General features: G+C 35.8%; 1 protein-coding gene across 2 annotated transcripts in view; it reads left to right on the top strand.

Annotated features, from left to right (window-relative positions):
• VAV3 (vav guanine nucleotide exchange factor 3) overlaps nt 1-22900 on the top strand; it is a gene marked incomplete at its 3' end in the record, with an annotated part of 291483 nt that overhangs the window by 231028 nt on the left and 37555 nt on the right. For both annotated transcript variants that reach the window (XM_084243513.1, XM_084243512.1), the window contains exon 20: nt 12674-12810. In XM_084243513.1, the coding sequence (XP_084099639.1) occupies nt 12674-12810 (137 nt within the window). The remainder of the gene's footprint in view (nt 1-12673; nt 12811-22900) is intronic.

The raw sequence follows: 22900 nt of genomic DNA, 5'->3' as shown, positions 1-22900 counted from the left end.
TCTTATTTTTGCAACATTGTGAGCTATAAGAGCATTGGACCAAAGTGACTATTGCAAACTCAGTTAATATAAGTATTTTTTTATTGCAGAGAAATGGTTGTATAGACCCAATTAAGAGTCAGCTATCCACTGACCAGTACCATTTGACAGACTGTGTATTAATGTACCATATGTAGTGATTTTCAAAAACCTTGTTCATATTATTAATAGCTTCATTTTCCAGGCAAGGAAGCAAATGTTTATATGCCTATGTAAAGCAAAGTCTGTGTTCTTGACTTATACCTACGCTTATGTGAATTCCTTGCCATAATTTATCTCTAAACATAAAGAACACATTGCCTGGGTGACTTCTTATGGTAGAGATTCATTCAAACCAGAGCCTCCTTATTCAAATGACATTGATGTTTCCCTGTATAGTGAGCTCTTTCTGTGCTCCATTTCAGCCATACATCCCCCTGCTGTGCCCTGGACCTTGCCATTACCCAGAGCTGCTCCATTTCTAAAACATTGACATTGAATACCTCATCCTTTGATCCCAGGGAGAGACCTCTTGCTCCTTGATTCCTCTGCTACTTTTCTAGTCATATTGCTCTCCTGTGACAACTACTGTGTTTATGGCCCAATATTTAAATTACTCTTTAGCGAAAGTCAGAATCAATCTGCCTTTCCTCATCCAGCTGGATTGCAGAGTCCTGCTAAAGAAAGTCATTCAAGCTCAAAGATTTGTGCCTTTTAAAAATGTGGTGCGATTTATATGCCCTCCTGTGTGTGTGTGACTGATACCTCCTTGTACCTAGGTTTCAGCTAAGTTATCAGAACTTGCCCTTGAAATCTTCTGAGTCCCCTGATTTAGGTGCTTCAGTTGAGCTCTTCCATAGCAACCTGTGTGCTTCATAGAGGGTGTGTACTCCTATCTCTACTAGGTATTAAACTTCTTAAGGGAAGAGACCTTCCTTCTTACTCATGATTGAATCCCTAAGGCCTTTCATATTTCATACTAAATAAAGCAGTGACGATGAGTCAAGGAATCTGTATACTCCAGAGTATTGTGTTCAGAGGAAAGTACTTGTAAGTTTTCAAAATGCTTTCAAACTTATTTTCTCAATTTTGTGCAAAATTATCCTATTTGGTCTTTGTGAAATTTGACAAAAACAAAGATATATCCTATAAGGGTATTTCTGTTTAGGACACAGAAAAAGAAAAAGCAATTTGGAAGACATTGGAAAGCTTGATATATCTGCTTCGCTAGAGAGAGAACTTAGGAGTTTATCTGTTTTATGAGTGGGTCCCTAGAGAAATCTTAGAATCTGAGAAGTAATGCACCATTTCCATTGCATAGGTGGACACTGGATTTTTCTTTTTGATGTGTTCACTATGTCCTCTTGGATGTTAAACTATATTTGATAACTAAAACTGAAGATTTGATAGTTTAAAAGTATTAGTTAATTCCACAACTTGTATTTCTTAGTGGTTCAATCATAGTTTACAAACATCAAATTATTCAGTTCTTGAAGGTAATAGGAAAAAGAAAAGTTAATTTAGTGTTGTCACATACAGATCTTAGTTTTAAAATGAACACTCAACTATTATAAAAATTTCTCCTGAAAATTCAGTCTCTTGTTACCAAATTTTTATCATATGCAAGTATTATTCTTGGGGTTAATGAAACAAAGATGGATCATTTAGAGTTTCTGTTCTAAAAACAAAAATAACTAGTTTGTGATTTTGTAATAGATAAAAATATATTTTTCCATATAGAGGTAAGAAAAATATAGGAAGTCTATATTCACAAATTACACTCCCTTGCTTCAAGGGAAAAGTAGGATATTTTTAACTATTGAAACTTGAAAAAAATTCTGTAACTAGGTTGTTCAAGAGTTATAGCTTCAAGGTAGATGGGAGCGAGGGTCTCACAAATGTTTATTGAACTTATTGAACAGTGTTGCTAATTAATGTTGCTCCACAGAACCAATGCACAATTACAGATTTACATGAAATGTTTCTTTTCTGCACAGAATTATGCCAAGTTTTTGTCATATTGAGCTTAATCAGACTCTTTTGCTGTGAATTCATTAATACATGTATAAATTAATACAATAATAGAATACATGCATTATATACTCAATACATGTATACTGAAAGAATTGTTTTAACACCTATTCAGGTTAAGCCATAGGAAATTGCCTTTTTTATACCTCAGAAAAACTCAGCAGCAGTTAATACCTATGGTTCAATCCTATGGTCCCTGTGTATATCACACTTTTATAATTGAATCAACCTGGCATATAAGCAAAGAAAGAGAAATTTCGTTCATTGTCCTGGAGGAGTTTGTTTTAAATGAGGAGCAAAAAATACAGTAAGTGAAATGATCAGACTTTGTATAAGAACTCAAGAGAAGGTGGTTCCTTGTTTATTTTCATTGTGTATGAAGTTAGTGAGATATCAGTGGTTTGGTTTTACAATTATGTGCATTAGTATATTATAGGTTATATTCAAGTGTTTTCGTAAGCTGTAGATGCATGTAAACTTTCTGTTAACTCTCATGGAAACATGAGGCAGAAATAAAAGTTCTATTTCATATGCCTTTTCCTAATGCACAGTTCTGTTTGTACCAGTATAATTGCCTTTGAGATGATTCATAACTTTTTGGCACAATTTCTTATTTTAACATTTGTATTTTTCTTTGTAGTCCACAGTTTATATTTTAATAACTATTACTTTTATATTTTTATTATGCCCTTAGGATGTAGGTTCCATTTCATTTTATTATTCAGATGATTAGAAGCAACTGTATGCTTAACTGTTTAAATAGCTTATTAAACTAAATTTGAACAAGTTGAAACCATAACATAATTTTGACACTTAAGGTGAATGAAATAAGCTCTTTATGTAGAAAAAAAAAAAGATAGGAAGCTAAAAATTTGGATAGAGTATAAAGCTAATGTTAGGTAAGCACAGGTCAAAAAAATACAGGGAGAGAAGTAGTATTTTCAATGACTGGAGAGGGAGGGAAAAAATCAAGATTTTTGGAGGCAAAAAGGGCAAAAAAAAAAAAAAACACCAATAGTCTTCCGAAAGTCAGTGGACTAATATCTTAATTGTTTGTATTCCAAATCAATTTATAGGAAAGGGGTAGAATATGTACTTCCAGCATATGTGTGTATACACATATACGTGTGAGTATGATATATGATACGGTACACATGTATACATACCCACACTCCTAGGGCTTTAGAGATTTTGAAATTAAGTCTCTGAACTTCCTATATAGTTTGAAAGGTCTTTCTTTGCTTTTAAAACTCTCACTCCTACTGGCTTATTTTGAATCTGATTCTTTACCAGTTTTTTTTGGGACAAAGTAGTGACTTACTGAAACAGTCATAAATGATCTTTCCATAATCTCACATTTTTCCTGGTCAACCTACTATTCAACTCTCAATGTATAACAGATTTCATGTTGGAAAAACACCTTTTTTTTTTTTAGCTTTTAGATAGCTCTAGACAGCTGGATTTCAGCTGTTTCATATGTAAATGAAAATGTTTGACTAATTTATCCTAAGAATCTTCTTTGATAGAATCGCTATTTCATATTAGTGTACAGTGTTTCCATTGCTCAAACAGTATTATTTCAAAATAATACAGAATTCAGTGTGGTTCCCTCTCTTTATTATAAGTAGTGTTAACAGGGAATGTTCCAGAGAAGGAGGCAGTGTTTTCAGTTTACATATATTCTAACATTGGTTGTTGATCTTTGGCCACAGTGAAAGGAAGTGTAAACAAAAATTTTACCACATTAAAATGAAGATACACAGCCTGTTTCCTTTTATGAAACATTACTGTTTATGTTATTAACAGTCATACATTCTTTTGATTTCAAACTGATAAATTTACATACTCAGTCTGCTCTCATCTGAATCCATGATTGTAGTTAAATGGGCCTGTCCAATTTGAATTACTTTGCTCATTAAGGAAAGAAGGTAAATAACAAGGGAAAGACTAAACCTCAAAGTTATCCGTCAGTAGTCAGTATTGTGATGACTTTTCTCAAGTTCAAATGTGGGCTCATAAAAGTTTATTAAGATGTACTATGTTAGAAATGCTTCCAAGTTAGTATTCCAGTTAATGCTGCTTAATAAAGAGGAAATAGCTCTTCCGCTCTACTGTTTTCCTCTTCCAGGAGTTGTAAAAGAATGTTTGTAAGAAAGACAAAGATTATGATTGTTCAGTTTATGTGCAGTTCTATGTAGTTAGGTTGGTTATTGGTATCTGACCTAAAATCTCCTAAAATTGAAAAAAAAGCACATCAAAATAAGGGTTCAGAATTGTTTGTTTTCTCTGAAACTTTGCCATTCAGGCATATCAATTGCACATGTTCTTTTTTTAAAATTTTTTTAAGGATTTATTTATGCATACAAAAGCTGGGGCACAGGCCAGAGGTGTGGGGTGGAGTGGTTGGTGAGAGGATTGACCAGAGACAGAATGGGGAACAGAACAGGCAGATTTGACTGAAATACACTGCTGAGGGGAGCAGCGGGCGAGTCAGGAGAGGTCTGCTGCACCATGTAGGTTGCTCGCTGGCTGGCCAGGAATTGAACTCACTCTGCAGAGGCTGCGGACAGCTTCATAGGCTGCATCTCAACCCCGTGGGCTACCAGGGATACCCCATGCTCTTTATTTTCACCTCAATAAACTGTGTCTGCATGTAGCCAAACTTTTAAGAATGCAGCTGAATATATTCTCACAACTCAAGCTAGTGAAGGAAGGTCCCACGTCAAGAGGAAGGAGAATAATAAAGAGTGAGGGGAGTGGAAGGATGAGACTAGAGCAGAAAGTCTTAGAAAGTGTATTAGAACTTGTATTATTTTTATGCTGATTAAAAAGTTGAGTATATTGGAATAAAAAGGGGTTTTTTTGGTCATAAGTGATGCAAGTCATGTAATTTAAAGGCTATTCAGGATGAGTATAAATTATTGAGAGCCATTATTAAGGATTTTAAGAAATATATTAGCAATTTTATATGTTAAAGATAATATTATGTCATGCAAAATTTCAGTTACTTGTAGCATTTTGACAGGGTAAAAACACAAATAAATACAAATAGCTTAAAAGCAAGTCAAAACTAATGATGAAGTGATCATTTTTTAATAGAAACTGAAGATTTTTTATTATTAAAAGCTAAGTTTGGGCCTCCCCTGGTGGCGCAGCGGTTGAGCACTGGGCTGTGAGGCTGCCCGCAGCCTCTGCAGCACTGGTTTGTTCCCCGGCCACCGGTGAGGGTCCCACAAAAAAAAAAAAAAAAAAAAGCTAAGTTTGATTATCAGAATCGTAAATGTTTGTCATCATTGTACTTAGGCAGTAAACATATATATATAAAAAAAGAAGACAGATGATAAGTAAACAATAACTATGTGAACCACAAGTTAGGGTTTATACTGTAGACTGTTCTGGTTGGACTTACTTGCTGACCATGTTTAAGCAGTTATGGTAAGGACAGTATGGTGAAAACAATGGAAAAATGTGAGAGTGGAATCAGGTTAATATTGGAAGATCATCAGGGGTCAGAAAATAGATGGTATTGTAGACTATGGCCAGGAGTTGAGCTTTAGTTTTAACTGAGGTAGGGAGGACGGTAAATAGTATAATGCTATTAAATAATTTATATTTTCTTTAGAAATTATTCAGGCGCCTGTATGTAGGATAGTCAAGTGCTGTAAGAACAGATAGGGAAAGGCCAGTTTGAAAGATAATACTTGAAGTAAGAGGTAGAAATGAAGATGGGAAGAAACAAATTGATTAGTAAGACATTTTGAAGTTATAATCTTGTGTGTGTTTGGAAGGGAAATCTCTGGGAGAGAAGTATATCTATCTTTTTCCTTCCTTCTTTCTTCTAAAAGTATTCATTGAGATAAGAGCACAGTTTTTTAAAAGATTTATTTATTTATGCATACAAGAGCTGAGGTAAAGGCCAGAGGTGTGGGGGGTGGAGGGTGAGAGGATTCACCAGAGACAGAGTGGGGAACAGAACAGGCAGACTGACTGAAGTACACTGCTGAGGGGAGCAGCGGGTGAGTCAGGAGAGGTCTGTTGCGTCATGTGGGTAGCTCCCTGTCCGGCTGAGGATCGAACTTGTGCTACAGTGGCTGCAGACAGCTTCATAGGTTACCCCTTGTGCCACCAGGGAGGCCCCTGAACACAATTTTTATTACCAAGATAGTGACAATCTAGTATATACAAACTTTACAAAGATTTTACATGGAAAGATGCTTATGATCTAGCAAATATATTTTATTCTAGCTCAATAAACAATTTTGGTACGTTAAGTATTGAAGTAGTAAGAATGAGCATCATCTAATGAGTATATGTTTAAATCTTGTAACGCATACTTAAGAGAATGTTAGTAGGTTTCTTAGCAGAAGTGATAATTGAGTTTTAAGATATGAGAGGAGTTCAATCAGGCTTTTCCCCCTCCCCTTGGGTTGGTGTGAGCTGGATATGCAGACAACAAGTATTTGCCAGGAAGAAGGCCCAACATGTTCATGAGAACTTGACCTCTTCAAATAGTTCAATACAACTCATATAGGAAAGGAATGAAGAAATGGGCCAGACCCTTAAAACTATGTATCAAGAATTTTAAATTTCATTAGCTGCTGAGTTACAGTTCTCTGACCATTTTCTGCCCTCAGGTACTTTAGGTTCATTGCAGTCTGTGTCTTCAGTTTTGTTGTTCACCGTGCCTTTGAAGTCTACTCCTTTCCTGCACATGATTACTGCCTTCTCAAGTCTAAATTTGACCTGATTGTCTTCTCCTAAAGAAATCCATCCCCTGCCTGCAATATCTTCTTCTTGCCCCCCACATACACACCCTGGTCACTCTCTAAATCAGTGCCTTCCTAAATTGTTCTTTATAATACTTGCATCTGATATTCAGATACTATCATATTTGTCCATTTGGTTTTTGTGTTTGTTTTATCCACCCAAATATGAGCTTTATAAGGGAGGGACACGTCAGTCTTATTTATGGCTACATTCTCAGCACCAAGGTCAATACCAACAGGTGAACAATCTGTAAATATTTGTTGAATAAATGAGCTCTTAGAACACAGAATGAAATGAGGTTATTGCAAAATGTCCTTAATCATTTTTACTTTTACTTTATCTTATCTCTTATCCTTATGATTTAATTGTTAAAAATTTATTTTGGTTGCCAGAAACAGTGCTGTTTCTTTCATTGGGCTCATCATTATTTATAAAAGGGAGGTAGCCTTTTCTCAGTGAAAAAAATTTAAAATTACTGATGGGGAGTGTTCTTTTTGTGAACAATTAGTTCTCTAGACCAGTCTGCTTCTGTTGTAACAGATGGTTTTAATACTGAATCTCTTTTGGCTTCTCTGTGAAGACCAACAGGTGAATGTAGGCACATTTCTTGGTTGGAAAGAGTCCTGTAAGTTGTGGCAGTAGACAGAAGAAACTGAGTCTCTCAAACCACCTACCTTGCTGGTTGCACAGTCTACTTATCTTGATGATCAAACCTGATGTTCAGATTGTGAACTTGTATCAGGAAGAGACCAGATGTTAACATAAAGAGGATTTAGTTAGTACAATGCTAAACAGCACTTGTCTCACTGTAGTTTTCTTAAAAGTGAGTTTGGTAGATATTGGCCAGGGAGCTTTGATCATGTACCCATAAGAATATGATTCCCAAATCTGCTTGGGATTTAGAAACCACACCTAGCAAACATCAAAAAATATAAAATACATATTTCAGGGTCCTAACTCAAGACTTACCAAAACAAAAATTCCTGAAATTTATATCAATAAGAATATTTGAGAATAGTTCCCACCACACAAGAATCCATACTATGTGTATTATTGTCCTGGAGTTCACCTGTCTGACTGTTCAATGGACTGTAGGCTCTTTGAGAACAGCAATATTGCCCTTGCTATGTTCCAAAACCACCATACCTAGCGCTTACAGAGTACTCAGGGCATTTAAGGAATGAATGAATGAATGTCATACTTATGGTCAGTTTCCCAGAATAAACCAACTCATCTTCTCACAGGTTGCAAAACTAATTATTTTTTAATATGTCTGTGGTCAGATTTTAAATTAGGCCTCAGAGGTGAAAGGTCAGCACATTAGTAACAGTCCATTTATCTAGTTCATGGCTCTCTCCTCTAGGTTATTCCCCCAGGGAAGCCCCTTGCATTAGGGCAGTGATATCAGCATCATGAATAGATTCGAGTCTATATTGTGGTGACCACTCTTCTGTGCCTTGCTTAGAAGCCACAATGGCTGATGCTGGTATAATGGGCCAAATTCAATGACGTTTGAGGATGCATGTGAAAATTATCAGTGGAAATTTTTTTTCTGGCCAACTTTGTAATAGGATTCTACCTAGAATTAACTTTTTTTTTTTTTTAAAAAAAAAAAGCATATTGTGGTATTTCTTCCCATGTCACTCACTCTTAGTGGCATTGAATTCTGATTCAAAAGATCTCCTTTATAAAAACATTTCTGTATTGTTTTAGAAAATTCTAGTTTTCCAACTAATTGCATTGACTTCAGTATTATTTAACCAGAACCCCGTGGCTACTATTAGACTATAACCATCATTTTAATATTGCTGATTCTTCTGTATGTTAATTCTTCATGCAGAAGGATGATTTGGGGACCTTGTCTGATTCAAGACTAAGCATAATTACCTGGGTGAAGAAAAACTAAAGGGCAAGATTGTTCACAAGTTATATATTAAGAACATAGTTATACAGCAAGGAACTTTTGTTGTAAGGAATAAAATAAGGTAAAATAGGTAGACATTAACAGGAAATCTACTTTTGGCTTAGTCATTTCGGTTCTATTCCTTTAGACAAAGATAACTGATTACATAAGTTTTGGGAATCTCCAAGGTTGCTTAATTGCAAATATTGAAATTACATATAGTTATTTTGCATTTAATACCTAAAGGTAGTTACAGTTTAAATGTTCATAATTTTATAAATAAAAACAAAATACAATATATCAACATATATACTGTTGGTATAGTTCTGGGAAAGAAAGAAACCAAACAACAACGATTGGGTCAGTGTTTACCCAGGAAGAAAGAAGCAGCTTTCTGAGATGCATTAATGAGTAATTAAAATAATGGATTTTATATTTAGAATTTTGGCTATTGTTTCTGGTTAGTCATTCATTGTCCATGAGGAAAACTAGGTCTGCATTTATAGGCTATGCTGTTTTGCATCTCAGAATCCCTTAAATATGGATGGCCACTGGAAAATATGACTAGGGCTTTTTAAAAAAATGTATTTTATTTAAGTTACTTTGGTTTACAACACTGTATATGAGTTAGGGGTATAGGTTTATACCACACCATGCCCATCACCAAATAACCCCTAATCTTCCACCTTAGGGTTTTTTTTTTTTAAAGCAACTGGGATTTTAAGTCTGAACATGTTTTTGTAGGCTAATCTATAAAAAAGAGATTTGCCTTTTTCAGCATAATTCTTGATGAAGGAGGCAAGTCAATGCAAATCTCACTGAGAAATTTTTGAGTGAGCTTTAGAGGGACCTTGCTTAATAGTCTCTGTGCAGCAGTGACCAGTTGTCACAAGGATTGCAGTGAGTGTTCTGTCTTGGACATCTTAAACACAGGTTAAAACCTGTCAGGGATAATTTCTCCGGGGAGAGGAAAACTTACTCTAAATCAATACCAAATGGTTATTCGAAATATGAGCATCTGTGAATCTAATTTCATCTCCATTCTTGATCTCATTTATAAGGTGTGATGGGTGCTATGTCAATAATATATCAGTGTTGAGAGCTAACATGAAGTTTAATCCCTCCCTCTCTTCCTGTTTTAATTGTATTGTTATCTGTTAGTCAATGTGGCTGTATTCACTTCTTAGCAATGTTACCATGTCTTTTTGTATGTAAAAGGAAGGAATATAAAGGTGCCTTTTGTAAAGCAACCATTTATCCTCCCAGCACTGTGGAACTCCTATTATATGCAGGCATCAGCAGCAGGGGGCAAAGTATCAGAATTCATCATGTTCTTGTGCCCTTGCTGCATTCCTTTTATCCTTTGATCCCTGCAGCCCTGACAACAGATCATCCTGAGATAGGAAGTGCTGACCAATCAGAAATAGCCAAAGATTATCCTAACAAATGACAAAAATTATAAAATGTCATTATATTATATTATAAACTCATAACTTGTCCCACAAAACAAAGCAAATAAACACTAATTTGCAAGTCATTTATGGTTTTGTTCAGGCTGGTAACAATGTCCTTTTGAGTATTACCTGAGCTCAACCGTATTTCTTGGGGAAGGTCACATCTTTTTTTGTTTTGTTTTAGGAATGAGGTCAATAATATACTCTATGCTAATGTGCTACTAGATCAAATTCCCAAATGCAGCTCATAACCAAGAAGAAAATTATGGCAGAAAAGATAGAGTTAAAGAAAAAAAAATTAGAAATAAGCAAGACTATATAAACCAAGTTCATTATCCCTAAGACTAGTTAGGTCTCATGTATTGACCAAAGTATACTACTATATGTTTTCTAATTTAAATAAATGATTTTACTAAGGCATGCATTTTTTTTTTCATTCCAGTCCATCTAAAAATATATATAGGACAACATTGTTCCATGGCTGTTATTTCACAGGCTTCTTATGTTAGCCTAGGCATTCTATATCTCTAGTACCTGTTTGTTCATCAGGCTTAAATTTTCCCCCTAATTGTTCTATGAATTTTCAGTCTATTTTTTCTTGAGAATGGCCAACTCGGGCGTGTTGGCAATGAGAGACCTGCTGTTTCCACTAGTCACGTGAAACTGCTTCTTTTTATTTCTGTGGGTTTTGACCACAGAGACACCTGCAGTAAGGTCAAGGGTCTTTTAAGCCCTCAAATGGACTCAATATTGGCGGCCATATCAGCTATTTCAGGTTTTAAAAACTCTTCTTTTTGCCTTTAACCTTTCTTTAAAATTTGACATAAGAATAGAATTATCAACAGAGCATGGTTTCCTGCTCTAGAAATGCTGAATTAAACTGAGGCTAACTGCAACTCTGGCCCCCAGACGTGGAGTAATTACCCTGCAGACCAATTCCATTTGTAAAATTCAACCTCCCAGTGTCTCATACTCTTCTACTGATTGAACTTCCAAATCAACAGCTGTGTGCATGGGATATTAAGGTTTCATTTTAAATTAACAATAGCAATTTAATAGAAAGTGTAAAACAAGCTCTTTTTACACTCAGGACAGTTACAGTATGTTGAGAGCAAGTCTAATAAACACTTGGCTGAGAAGAGTTCTCCTGTCCAGTGTTGTTTTTGGGAGACAATGTCTGCTGTTTGTGTTGTGACATCTGGCTGGGAAGTTCTCCATGGAAAATGGGAGATGAAAGTCATCCCTTCAGATTTGTGGTCCAAGAACTGAGCAAAGGGGAGATCGAACAACTCGTGACATGCCTCAGCAGTTACAGCTGCTAAATTTTGGTGAAGGGCACCATGGTTTTCAGCCTTTTGTCTTCTGATGGACTGGATTGATAAAGTGTTGACTGAAACTTCTCAGCTCTAATTAATATATAACAACACTTGTTTGCTCCCTTCTGGGGTGGGAGGAAGGTATTGAAAAAGGATTTCGAGAAGTTAAACTATTTACTAGAGCATATCATGTAGCTTTTAAAAGTCTTTTCTGCATAACTTGGTTATCTTAAACTGAATGACTCTCATGCATTCGCCTTTCTACATTTAAAACAACATTTCCAACCAGTTACAGCTTCACCACAGTCAATCATTAGAATAAAAGTCTTGAAGTATAACACGCAATGACTTAAGTCCCCGAATACGCAATGGAGTTGTTTATGAGGGCTATTTCTTGTAAGAGGGAGCAGCGTCACCTCTAAATGCAAAGGTGGCCGTGAACTTGTCTGGGACCAGTTTGGGTACAATTAGGCCTGTGTGCAATTGAAGCTGCTGTTCTCAAACATGAAATATTGAACTGAGGCCTTCATTGCACATTCAGAGAAATACAAAGAAAAGGGATGGATCTGTATTTCAAGTATTGTTGATGCTATTGGCTTAGACATGTTCCCTTAACTGGGTCTGTTTTGCAAGCCTAAATTGGAGCCTGAAGAATTTCTCCATATAAATGTCTTAAGTATTGCAGTGGCACATCCATCACCTTTTTGCTTTTGAATTACAAAGATAACCTTAAGATATGAGCCTTATACTGGGCAAAGTGATACATACACAGAAAGGGTGAGCTTCCTTAGTGATGAAATCAACCAATGCCCAAGAGGAAAGTAATAGGCAGAAAGGATAGAGTTGATGAAAAAATTGATTCTTTTCCATTAAACTGTACGTGATGTGTTTTTTATGAAGCAGACATCAGCTGAAAGAGAAATATTTTTTCATCTGAAAAAGAGATTGATGGTGAGGGAGAGGAGAAGTATGTAGGGGATCAGGGGATAAATATGTGTCTTATTCTAAAACCATCTCAAATAATGAGAAAGTTGAAAAGCATTCCAATGTCATTACTTCACATGTTTGCTTGGACTTGAGATATTAAAACTATTTAATGTTAACAGTGGCTCTGTTTCATTTAAGTATATTTGGACTTCATTCAGTATTTGCTCATTTCTGAGAGTTGGATTGTTTATTTCCAGGTTTGCCAAAGATGCAGGTCATCAGGAATTATGTGGGGATACCACCCCCAGCTCTTCACGAAGGACCCCCATTACACATCCAGGCAGGGGACACGGTTGAGCTCCTGAGAGGAGATGCGCACAGTCTGTTTTGGCAGGTATTGTCTGAATTATGGCTTTTTAGATTTAATAGATGATTTATTACCACTTAAAGGAAAAAGCTCTTGTCTCTAGGAACTGATTATATGCTTTCAGCTTCAGAAATTTTACATGATCTGGAGAAAATATTTTTATTCACCTTCCCCATATTTTCCAATGCCAAAACATTGCATTTCCAATGCCAATGAGCACTAGAATACTAAAGAAAAGTGACATTTGTACTTAAAGTTATAATTACCACTTTTATTAAAAATTAATCCATTGTCACATTTTTTCAAAACTAGGACTAGTCCCATACCTATGGACACTATCTAATCTGCGTGGCTTTATATGACCAGTTCTCTACAGGGGGGCAGCTAATGAGCTTGACAGCTGCCATTTCTGGACATATTTGATTTGTGTTTATAATACTATCTGCTATACTCAGAGATGCTCTGGGTACTATTTATAAAATATATGAAGTGTGCAAAGTAAATGTGCATGTTGATGTCTGCTGGTGATGAAATCTCCTCTTGTCCAGTAAACCTATACTTGGTTGGTTCAAGATTGTATTAACTGGGGCCTTCCTCATGGCACAATGAGTTAAGACACAACCTGTGAAGCTGTCCACAGCCTCTGCAGCATGAGTTTGATCCTCTAGACGGCCAGGGAGCAACCCACATGGCGCAGCAGACCTCTCCTAACTCGCCTGCTGTTCCCCTCAGCAGTGTACTTCAGTCAATCTGCTTGTTCTGTTCTCCACTCTGTCTCTGGTGAATCCTCTCATCCCCCACACCTCTGGCCTGTACCCCAGTTCTTATACACATAAATAAATAAATCTGAAAAAAATGTATTAACTGAGGTAAACATAAGGTATAGTGTTGAGGTTTTGATAAAGTTGGATGGTAGAACTTTGCTATTCATTAAATGATTCTCTATTTTCATGTGTATGTTAGGAATATTTCCCAATAAAGTAGAAGGGCTTGTTAAAAGTCTGTAATATATTGAAGGAAAAGGGGGCGGGATCAACAGAAAGACTACCATGTGAGTAAAATTTGCTTTGGGTTACAGAGCTAGCAGAGGAGTATTGGATTATGTTCCATTGTGCGCTTGTGTAAATAATGACTATCTTAAAAATATTTTATTGTCTTCCATATTGTTACAGAATAATGCCTAGATTAAATGTCTCTTCTTACCACATTTTAATTGCTATAGTTAGAGACTCTTTCAAAGATCCACCATTCTTCCAAGTAACCTACTCTCTTTCACACATCATCCTTCCTCAAAAGTGAAAAGAAACAATAACAGACCTAAATTTTAGGTCTAAATATGTGTCTTTATAATTGAAGAGGGTTTCCTGCAGACAACATATAGTTGGGTCACTTTTTTTGCTCTCATAATCTTTGTATTTTAATTGGTGTATTTAGACCACTGACATTCAAAGAGATTATCTAAATAGTTGGATTAACATGTACCATAATTATAGCTGATGTTTTCTTTTGCTGCTCTTATTCTTTGTTCCTATTTTCATCTTCTCTCTGCCTTTTGTGATTTTAATTGACCCTTTATATTTTATCCCCTCTCCTTTTTTTTTAGCATATCAGTTATACTTGAATTTTAATCATTTTTTAATCATTACCCTAGAATGGTATACAATTACAACTAAGCAAAGTCCAGTTTCAAATAACACTATAGCACTTCATGGGTAATGTATATACCCAATATTAACAAAATAATCCAGATTCCTCCTTGTCCCTTATATTATTGCTGTCATTCATTTTGCTAACTTATAAACATACATGCATACACATATAAACATATTAAATATATATGCATACACACATGCACATATACTTACACAATTGAACACATTGTTGCTATTAATTTGAGCAAACTGTCACGATTTTTGAATATGAAAAAGAAAAGTTTTTTATTATACCTTCACTTCCTTTTTTCCAATGTTATTCCATTTTTTATGTAGGTTGACGTTCCTGACCAATATCATTTTCCTTTTCTATAAGGAATTTCTTTTAATATTTCTTGCAAGACAGAGTTACCAACAAACTCCCTGAATTTTTATTTGTTTGAGACAGTATTTATTTATCCTTCACTTTTGAAGGATAAGTTCACAGGACATAGAATTCTAGTTTGGTGGTATTTTTTTTCTCTCAAAACTTTCAATATTTTACTCCATTCTTTTCATGCTTTCATGTTTTCTCAGAATTAACATGTAACTTTTGTCTTTGTTTCTCTGTAGGTAAGGTACCTTTTTTCCCCTCTGACTTTTTGACTTTTTTTTTTTTAGGACTTTTCCTTTGTGTTTAGTTTTCTGTAGTTTGAAAATGATATGCCTAGGTTTAGCAGGTTTTTATGTCGTGTTTTGTTGTTGGTGTTTTTCTTTTGCATTTATCCTGTTTAGTGTTTTCTGAGCCTTCTGGATCTTGGGTTTGGTATCTGATATTATTTTGAGGGAAATTCTCAGTCCTTACTGTTTCAGATGTTTCTTTTGTTCCAAACTCTTTTTCTTCTTTTGATATTCCCACTATATGCATGTTGCACCTTCTGTAGTTGTCCTACAGTTCTTGAATATTCTGTTTTTTTTTTTCAGTCTTTTCTATCTTTAGTTTTCAGTTTGATAGTTACTACTGTCCACAAATTCAGCTATGTCCGGTGCACTAATAAGTCTGTCAGAGGCACACTTCATTTCTATTACAATATATACCTTTTTATCTATAGCATTTCTTTTTTATTCAGTCTTGGGATTTCCATCTTTCTGCTTACATTTCCCATCTCTTCTTGCATGGCATACATTTTATCCATTCGCGGTCTTTGCATATTAATCATAGTGATGTTGAATTACCAGTCTCTGTAACAACATTCCCACTGCATCTGGTTCTAATGCCTTCTCTGTCTTTTCAAATTGTGGTTTTTATGTTTGTTTGTTTTGCATTTTGGTATGGTTTGTAGTTTTTTTCTTGATAGCCAGACATGATGTATGTGGGGAAAAGAGTTGTTGTAAATAGACCTTTGGTAATGTGGTGGTGAGATGTAGTGGAAAGGAAACATTCTATATTCCTACCTTTGGGTCTTCAGGTTTTCATTTCTTCAAAGAAGTAACCATGCTGGAAAGAATAGAGTACTTTTTTCCCCTCCTGCCTTCCGTTCCTTTTCTTCCTGCAGAAAGTTAAAGGAGACTTTTCTCACATATGTACTGTAGGAATCTGTTTGAGCTGCTAATGGTAAATCTCACAATATTACTGGGTCCCAGCAATTTTTAACTCTGAGTCATCAGCATTGAGCCTTCAGCAATTAGTCAAATATAACTCAGCTTCTCCTACCCCAGCAGTGCCACAGATTCCAGAGCAGTTTCTGCCGGTGAGTCTCTGCTCTGGTAAGCTGTGATTCCTTGTATTTACCTATCTAGCTTTCAATCTTGGGGGCCAAGATTAGTCTTACATTTTCCCATCTCTTATGGATGCAAGAAAAGTTGTCACTTTTTCAGTCTGTTCAGCTTTTTGCTTGTTAGGACAGAGTGACAAATTCTATTCACCTTACCTGGGAAGGTAAAAACCCTGGTATTCTTTTTACTAAATTTTATTGCCTTCTATTATTTTTAGACAATAAGATGGCACTATTATTTGTCATTTCTCCTCAGAAGCCTGGAAATGAAGGTTTTCTGCTACCATGGTATAAGAGCTTTGGAAGCTCTCAGGAGAATTGTAAGAGTAATGAGAGCTGCTGGATGATAAAATGTATCTGTATGTCTGTTGAGGGAGGCTATATGATAGGAACAAGTAGGCTAATGTCTAGAACAGAGAAAAACAATTAGCACTTTTCCCACAGATCAGCAAGTGCATATTGAGTGTCAACTCTGTATTCACTTCTCAAATACTGCTCACTCTTCAATTAGCAAGTACAGTGGTTGGTTTCATATTAGATCTTCTGTCTCTAGAAGAAAGGTTCATGCTGGCTGGCAGCTAGTGCTGTGTTTGAATTTTCAGAGGTATGTTCAAAGTACATCTAGTATTTCCAAAAAGAACATAACATGAGTCAGAATTGTGTTTGGGGTACCTATAAGCTAGTCAAAGGATTTTTAGCCAACAGGTACTAACCTCGTTGAAAGAAGCAGTGCTGGAGTGAGAAACCTGGATTCAAGTCATGCATCTGTAACCAAGTAACAGCATAGCCTGGGTCAAGTTACTTAATCACTGGTGGCTTAGTTTCTTGAACCAGAGCAATGCTCATGGCTCAGACTGAGTCATCTATGGGGCTTTGAAAAATGACACACACACAACCCTACTTCCAGTGATTGGGATACACTGGTTTGGGTTGAGCCCAGGTTCAAGTAGCTTATATTGAACCCTAGAAAATTTAATGAAAGTCATTGACTACATGATCCAATTGGTAAGACTCCATGGCAGTTATGGCATTATTTATATTTCACTCATTAGCCTTGTCGTACTGTCATTAATGACAAAAACATAAGCATAGCTCAAAATATAGTATTATAATGAACTCTGTACTTGAGTTCCGGCAGCTACAAAATAAAGGACACATTTTCAAAGAATTAGTATAAAATTTAAATATACTTGCCACAGAGGTCATACTAAACTTAATAAAATTATTTTCTCTGATTGACTCAAAAGGTACTTCCAAACTTGCAATGCTCCAAGGCTATCAGGATAAAAACCAGTTTTTGTTTTGCAGACTGTCTGTATGGAAAGTAACAGGTGTGAAACTGGTCTGAATGTGTGATCAGACCAATGGCATGATCTTGAATTATATGTTTTAGAACATTAGAACATTGTTAGGTCTAAGTGAGTCAAGAATGTTGTTGACTTGGTACTTTGAAGTGTGTCTGTAGGTATGTGTGCAGTGGCTCCATGTACATTAATTTTCCCATTTTTGTGTTTAAAAAAGTAAGTCAAGGGCTTTATGGTTTGCATTCTAAAAGATACAACTCCTGCGCTGAGAAGATAGCTTTTAAGTGCCTCCTTTGGTCCTTCCCCAATTGGTTTGGTCTCATTTGAGATTGCACATAATTAGCGCCAGAGAAGCAAGTTAAGTGTTTTTCTTTCCTGTGCTAGAATTTAGGAAATTATAGCTCATTTTGCTGAGTATTACTTACTGACTCTGCCATCTACCAGCAGCATGACTTTAAACTGATTACTTATTCTGTGGGCTTCAGTTTTATCTGTGAAATGCATGTGGAATAAAAACACTATGATAATCACTGCATACAAAATAAAATAAATAATTTATGAAAGACTTGTGCTCATTAAGTACTAGTTCCTTTTTATTCATTTGTGCATCTGTTTATCCAAATACTAATAAACTCCCTACTATGTGTCTGACTGTTTCATATTGGAAGGATCACAAACAAGGCAAATGGGTCTCATCTCATGGTCTTAATGATGTAAAGAATGATCAAAGTTCAGGATAGGTGAAGCAGCTGGTTTCCATTCTGAGTTTTATATTAAGAGTTTTTATAAATCATACTGCTACGAATATACCTGAGATAATCCTGTGGATAAAAATCTAAAATAGTTATTAGGATGTTATGGGGGGCTTGCATTTGAATTTCAAACCTTTTTTGGTACTACTTAGGTGCTTTGGCTTATTTAGAAATTTTCAAGAAATTATGCTTTCCAAACTAAACTGTTTTATTCAAGGGAGTCACTTCAATCATTAGTGTAGAAAGTCTGATTTTATTGTAGACTGTCATGTTTTCTACATAATCTATGTCCAGAGAATACAAATTATCCTCCACTATCTATCAGGAACTTTCTTGAATAGCTATTAGTCTAGTCTGTATTATTATTATAACAACAGTAATTTCTAATGCTATTGAAGTGAGTGGGCTATCTGCATTTTTATTATAACTTCTTTCAAACAATGAGTTGCCAATTGAGCTGTAAAAATGTTCTCTGTTCAATCTTTGCATTGAAGGGATTCATTTTGGCAGCTTTTCTTTTCTTCTTTGTTTTCTTTCTCTTTCCTTGAAAGTTCTATAAAATTGTCTTCAAGTGAAATGAATATAAAATAGGAAATTGGCCATTTAGGGTACATTCCTTAGTGCAGGTGTAAGGCATAGTTTTTACTGAGTGTAATGACACACAGAACAGTTCCAATCATGTCATTGGATTGATGATATACCTGTTGCTTTTAAGTCATTGTTACAATATGTGCTAGTAAGGACTTAGTAACAAAGGACAACCAGCTTTCATTCTGAAAGAGATTATTCCTATTGGAGATATTCTTTTCCCAGAAAATATATATATTATACTTATCAGAGAGGGAGAGAGAACTCCAGAGAAACAGACAGATGTATAACTATGCCATGCCATCTATGGTTTCTATTACAACAGAGAGTTTACATGTTTTCTTCTTAGAATAATGCTTGTGAAAAAATGAGAATCCTGTGTCTTATATCATGGGATTTTATTTGCTCCATTGTCATTTATGAATACCCAAATGTTCCACAGGGAGACTTTTGTAAGCTAATTGGAACCAAAAGGCAATTATAAGCAGTAGAACTATAATCAGTGTGCCAAAAATATATATTTTTATCCACAATGAAAGTTAAATAACCTAGAAAATAGTTGTGATACTTCACACTTACAAATCATGCATCTACATGATCTTTATTCTAAGGAGTGAAAATGTTTTTACACATACTCCGATTAATTTGCAGAAATCTCCATAAAGAGGGTAAATTAGAATGGTGTTTTTAAAGGACCATCAGGAGGATGGCACTTGCACAATGGAAATTAGATTCTTCTTTGAGACTTCTGGTCTCCCATTTCAGTTCTCTGGTTTAGATCACTCTTCCTTTGTTGTAGGGGAGTCATTTACAATGTTTAACATCTTAAAGAAAAGCACATTTTTTTTAAGATTTATTTATTTATACAAGAATGGGGTACAGGCCAGATGCGTGGGAGGGTGAGAGGATTCATCACAGACAGAGTGGGGAACAGAACAGGCAGACTGGTGAAATACACTACTGAGGGGAGCAGCGGGCACGACAGGAGAGGTCTGCTGTGCCATGTGGGACCTTAGGTGGCCGGCCAGGATCAAACCGGCACTGCAGAGGCTGTGACAGCTTCACAGCACGGTGCTCAACTGCCTTTGCCACCAGGGGAGGCCTGAAGAAAAACATTTCTAAAGGCAATTTAATTTTGGGGGGAAGAACAATCAAGAAACAAACTGTGCTTTGTATAGATGTTTTTGCATTACAAAAACTTTGTAATTCTTGTAATTCTTGGCCTCAAAGAAAGAATAAAAATTCATTATAAAAAGAAAGAATAAAAAGTCAGAAAATCAGTTGAGGGAAGCATTTCTACTCACACTGAGTTCAGAGGCAAGGAAGTTGGGGGACTTGGTGATGAGCAACAGGTGGTTAATTTCCCTTTTACCACCATTTCAGTTCTCAAGACATCCGTCTTGGGTACTGCAAGTTGATCCTTGTCTCAGTTTACCTTGTCAAGAAATTTTACTTTCACGTGACTGCTATACTTAATATTCAAACAAACAAATGGCAATGCTGGTGATTTTTTGTAAATGGATGTGTTTTCTTCTTTTTTAACCTGGAAAAAATGCAAAGTTCAGTTGAGGGTATCATTTTCATTGGAGACATATTTTCTCAAGCTTTTCAGTCTTTGATAAATAGTTTACTTTCTCTTCTGATACATTCTTTTAGCTATTCTTTATTTGCTGTCAAGTTTCAATTCTGGTCTTACCTGCTCTGAACCAAGAAGCCTATCATAGCACTTATCATACTGTGTCCTAATAGTCTACCCCCTCTTTTCCCTGCCTTTTTGTCTGTAAAATATCTAAAATAAACAGACATTCAGTTTAGGGGTGAAGAATGAGTAAAGTATTTACAAGTTTGAAATGTATTGTTCATTAACCTAAATCATGCTTGATAATGTTATTTGAAAGACTGTTAACATATTCATTATCTTGTCAGTTTTAAATTTATTTTTGTTTTCTCAGAATAGTCTTAAAGCGATTTAACCATGTGTCCTCAAATTCCTCATCTATAAAATGGGGGTTTTAACATTTGAATGACTCACAGGGTATTGTAAGAATCACAGGAAATAAACCTGAAAGAAATTTGAAAAGGGGAAAGAAAAGTATATTCCTGTATAATGACTAATGATTTTGAAAGATACGCTTCAATTTCCAGAAGTAGAAAAATGATTTTCATTCTATTTTTTAAAATTATTTCATCTTCCCCTATTTAATGTGAAGAGTCCCACTGAAATCCGTGGGCTGATAGAAGGCCATTCTGCTCTCCCAATTCCTGTACCCACTTCTTGAAGTTTCTTTAATCAGATATTAAGCTTTTCACTTCATAGTTAGACACAAAGGCCCCCAATCATTACTTTTCAAGGGAACCATTGATATAAATAGGTTAAGATCATGGGCCCTTTCCTCAGAGAAGATTTAGATGAGAAAGGCCTAAGATATCTTAAGGAGAAAAGATGATGGGAAGGAAATACAAAGACAACAGGCCTTTACGGAAAAGAGACTTTGACCTGGGAATGGTTGCTTACTTGAGACATCAGGTGGAGGAATTATTGACCTTTTGTGTGAGAGCCTTAAGCAATCTGTCCTTTAGCACAGGCCTGATCCAGAAACCTGAAGATGCTTAGAAAGAGTGGGCAGCACATGGGATGAGTTAATAGGTCTCCTCTCCCTGCAGCTTGATTACTAAGATCACTTCAGAGGAATCTTTTCCTTTGCCCTATATAAAAAGGTAATTTCTAATTCCTTCTAGACCACAAAAGAATATTAGCTATAAGAGAATTTTCTAAGACCATGTATTTTTTTCTCCTGCTCCAAAATTTAAGTGTCAGACTACATCATAGTCAGAGGTAAATAGGAACACTAAAGACCTGTATAAAATGAACAATGATGTAAAATATATATAAATTAAAAAAAAGAGAAGAAAACACCTTTGTTAAGAAAACTGATTCATGACACCTAAAGTCGCTTTCCTTTGGCATTGTAAACCAGAGTAGTCCCTGGGAACTGGTGAGTGTTTTTCCCTAGTCTTACCCTTGGGCATTTCTTTGTGAAATCCCAAACTTTTTTTTTTTTTTTTTTCTGGCAGTGATACCTTTTGAGGCAATGCTGGAGTCTCCCTTGAGGGTTTTCCTCAGTTCACCTTGTCTTTGCTTCTAAACTGCCTCTTACCACTTGCCCTTCCCTTACATAAAATCAGTAGAGACCAAGGCAGAGTTGCAACTGTGGATGTGGGGATGAAAAGTTATGTGCAAAGGGTAGAGGCTTGTTTGCTATTATTTCATCCTATAATCATGAGACCTTTATTTTGACAGGTGTTTAGCTCAAAATATTGAGTTAAATCAGGGTCCCTAATTACAGGACAGGAGAAAAAGGAAGAGTGTGACTATAATAGAACAAGGGCGACTCAGGAAAGGTGATTATAGAAGATAGACATTAGTAAAGGCCTGCAAGAAACATTTTCCCTGGGTGATCGCCAACTGGCATTGATTGAATAGATCATAAATAGAATTTGCAGGAATGTTTCCAAGTGTACACACTGTTATGGGAACTGGCAAACCTCCTAACAAAGTAGGTGAGGTCCCATTTGTTAACTCTTGAGATGGGCATTTTTGGTGAACAGTTCTTGTATTTTTCCTATGTTGGGTACAGAGCAACATGTAGATCATGGTGGACTTTGAAGAGGGTACTGTGATCTAAGTACAAGCACAGACAGAGAAGTATTGCCTCTTCTCCCATAGAGTAACATGATTAAGTCTGAGAAAGTCTGTTGTGCACCTTTTTCTTCCATTATTGTCTTACCATAGAAGCTATGTTTTTCCAAAATTATGGCATATTTGTGTCAATCGCAGAACGCCTTCAGTGGACTGAGAGTCTGCAGCCAGATCTAGTGAGAGTATTGATTTGATACCACAGGTGGTTTCTGCAGAGGATGTAGAGCCCTTCCTTACAGCCCTTCCTTACAATGACTTATAATGTTCAGTGATTTTTAATTATTCATGGTATTCAAATTCCTAAGGAATTAATGAATATTATTCCTGAGAAGACAATCCTGTGTACCCTGGAAAACAGAGTACTTCA

This window comes from Talpa europaea (assembly GCF_964194135.1).
Source record: "Talpa europaea genome assembly, chromosome: 9".
Classification (NCBI taxonomy): domain Eukaryota; kingdom Metazoa; phylum Chordata; class Mammalia; order Eulipotyphla; family Talpidae; genus Talpa; species Talpa europaea.
Note: the sequence above shows the minus strand (reverse complement) of the source record. Positions and strands in the feature narration are given on the sequence as shown.